General features: G+C 41.3%; 1 protein-coding gene across 1 annotated transcript in view; it reads left to right on the forward strand.

The window, feature by feature from the left end:
• Nucleotides 1-834: 834 nt before the first annotated feature.
• The window catches only part of NUCKS1 (nuclear casein kinase and cyclin-dependent kinase substrate 1), a gene marked incomplete at its 5' end in the record, with an annotated part of 4,575 nt that continues 2,997 nt past the window's right edge, over nucleotides 835-2,412 (forward strand). The window contains 2 exons of the mRNA XM_010144801.1: nucleotides 835-884; nucleotides 1,930-2,035. Of these exons, the coding sequence (XP_010143103.1) occupies nucleotides 835-884; nucleotides 1,930-2,035 (156 nt within the window). The remainder of the gene's footprint in view (nucleotides 885-1,929; nucleotides 2,036-2,412) is intronic.

Here is a 2,412-nt window from a genome sequence, read left to right on the forward strand (position 1 = left end):
GTGAGGTACAGTGTGGGACCATACGCAGCTCATTCACTGTCCGAAACCATGGGTTGAGTGAAATGTGCCTGGTGACGCAGTTAAGCGTTGTGCCAGCCCTCTTGCGTCTTGTTAGAGCATTGAAGTAACTAATGAAGAAAGTACCTAGAGGCCCCTGGTGAAAACTGGAAATGCTTTAGAAGTGGGTCTCATGGGCAAACCGAAGTCTGGATGAGACGGTCCGAAAGCAAGCCAAGCATACTGAGCTGTGAGAAGCAGAAGGTCAAAAACCAGCAGTTAGGAAATGTTTATCTAATTCACAGTATTAGTGGACTTGTCTTGTAGCTGGAATCCTAGTCTTAGATATCACAGCTTTGAGACAGGCTGTTAGGGGAACGTTGTCTTAAAGTTCAGGCCGATGCATTCTTTAAATGCGTCTTTCACCCTGGGGTGCAGACGCTGCTGTAACATCGGACTTTCGCTGGGGTGGTGATATAAAATGACAGATACCATTTTAATAGTGAAAGAACCCGGTACCACAGGTTAAGATGGCTCTTCCTCACGGCAGTCACAAGCCATAAGAGAGTGCTACTTGGCAAAAAGCACTTTCAGATTCTGAGGATATAATCCAGGCTGGTCTAATAGCTCCTTAGGAAAGTGCTAGAATATACCATGGGTTCATTTCTGACTTCAGAGGTGTAGGTGGCTTATTTATGAGAGTGTTCTTGGGGTGTTTTTGGGCTACAAATCCTGCATGGAAGTGAGGAAATGGCACTTTATTTGAAGAAAGCAATCTTCTGTATCTCTGAGATTATGAATTGCTAATTTTTTTTTTTCCTCCCTGCTTTTTAACAGGAACAGGAAGGTGGTCGATTACTCCCAGTTTCAGGAATCAGATGATGCTGGTAAATGACTTTTTTCTTAACAATATAATATTCTTCGGCTAGAGAAGTTCGTTTATTGCTTTGCATATTAATTGTTTTGCTTCTAGTCACATCTTTAAATTCTGAGGAGTTTCTGCTTTTAACAGTCTCTGAACTGTTAATAAGTATTTGAAAATATAATTATTCTCATATGTTTTGTATTAAGTAAACAATGGTGATAGAAATCTTACTATTTAATGCTTGTATTGTTGTAGTGCCTTGAGGCTGTTGGCAGCAACTGTCTTCTTCCTTGGTCTATGTTATGGTTTGTGGCAGAATCTCCCCGATGCCACTTTTTTTGACAGTAAAATATGTTTTCAATTTCTTTTAGTGGACTGCAGTTAATCCCATAATGTCAGGCAGTTTTGTGAATTGCATCTTAAAAAACCCTTTATATTCTGTGGGAATTAACAAACTACTTCTGGAAGCCATATGGAATATGTTTTGTGTTCTCAGAAAATAGACATACTGCTACTGTTTGCTGAGTGAGGTTGCACTGATAATTAATGGAAACAAATATGCGCAATTCTTCCTCGCAGCCCTGTTCCTCCTCTTGTGTAAGGAATTGTGTAATAGCTGTGAAGAGTTATGCTGTAAACCACGCTGTAATGACATGCTTTTTCCCATCGTAGTACAGTAAATCAAGTTTTTGCTGTTAAAAGCCCACAGAAATCTGTATGGAGGTGAACTTCCCATGGGTTTACATATTAACTCTTTTCCTGACTAGCTAAAACCAGACACTGTGTCCTCTTGTGAGGCTCTTTGTGTGTTTCTTGATAACTCCTGTGTCAGAATTGATGGTGTGTGGCACTTTTCTTGTGCTGCTGGCAGAAGAAAGGGTAAATCACTAGTTTAAGATGGGACTTTACTTCTATAAAGTTTTGTTTGAAGCTTTGTGATGTTTGTTTTTTTTTGAAGGGCTTCTTTTTGATGTGCATGAAATGGTCAGTGTAAGTTATAGCTGAGGAAGTCAGTTTGCTGGGAACTAGGAGATTGATTCAAAACCATTTTGTACTGTCCCGTCCAGATGAAGATTATGGAAGAGACTCAGGTCCCCCATCCAAGAAAATCCGTTCGTCTCCCCGGGAGGCTAAAAATAAGAGGCGATCTGGGAAGAATTCTCAGGAGGACAGGTAAAAGATGCGCTTCACCTGTTATGAACATGTCTCCAAACCTTGTTCTGTATGTGGGGAGCAGTATCTTCTGAGAGGAGTTGTAAGTGGAATTCAAAGCCTGTGGTATGAGACAGAGGGAGCTCGATCACAGAGCTGGCATAACCAGCCTGGACATTGAGGTGGTTCATTCTTAGCCAAGTAGACAGAGAAACTACTTGTGAAGCACTTGTCCCTCATTCTGTGTCGTTAAAGTGGCTTTCCAGAGCTAGGCACTTGGGACAGGAAGGAATATGATCTGATTTACTGGAATTGGCAGCTAGTACAGTTATCCAGGTAAGTCAGTGGCAAGATGCATTTCACCTTCCTTGTGTTTTGAGTATGCTCAGCGCATTCCT

The sequence above is a fragment of the Buceros rhinoceros genome, unplaced genomic scaffold, assembly GCF_000710305.1.
Source record: "Buceros rhinoceros silvestris isolate BGI_N320 unplaced genomic scaffold, ASM71030v1 scaffold44091, whole genome shotgun sequence".
Lineage (NCBI taxonomy): Eukaryota > Metazoa > Chordata > Aves > Bucerotiformes > Bucerotidae > Buceros > Buceros rhinoceros.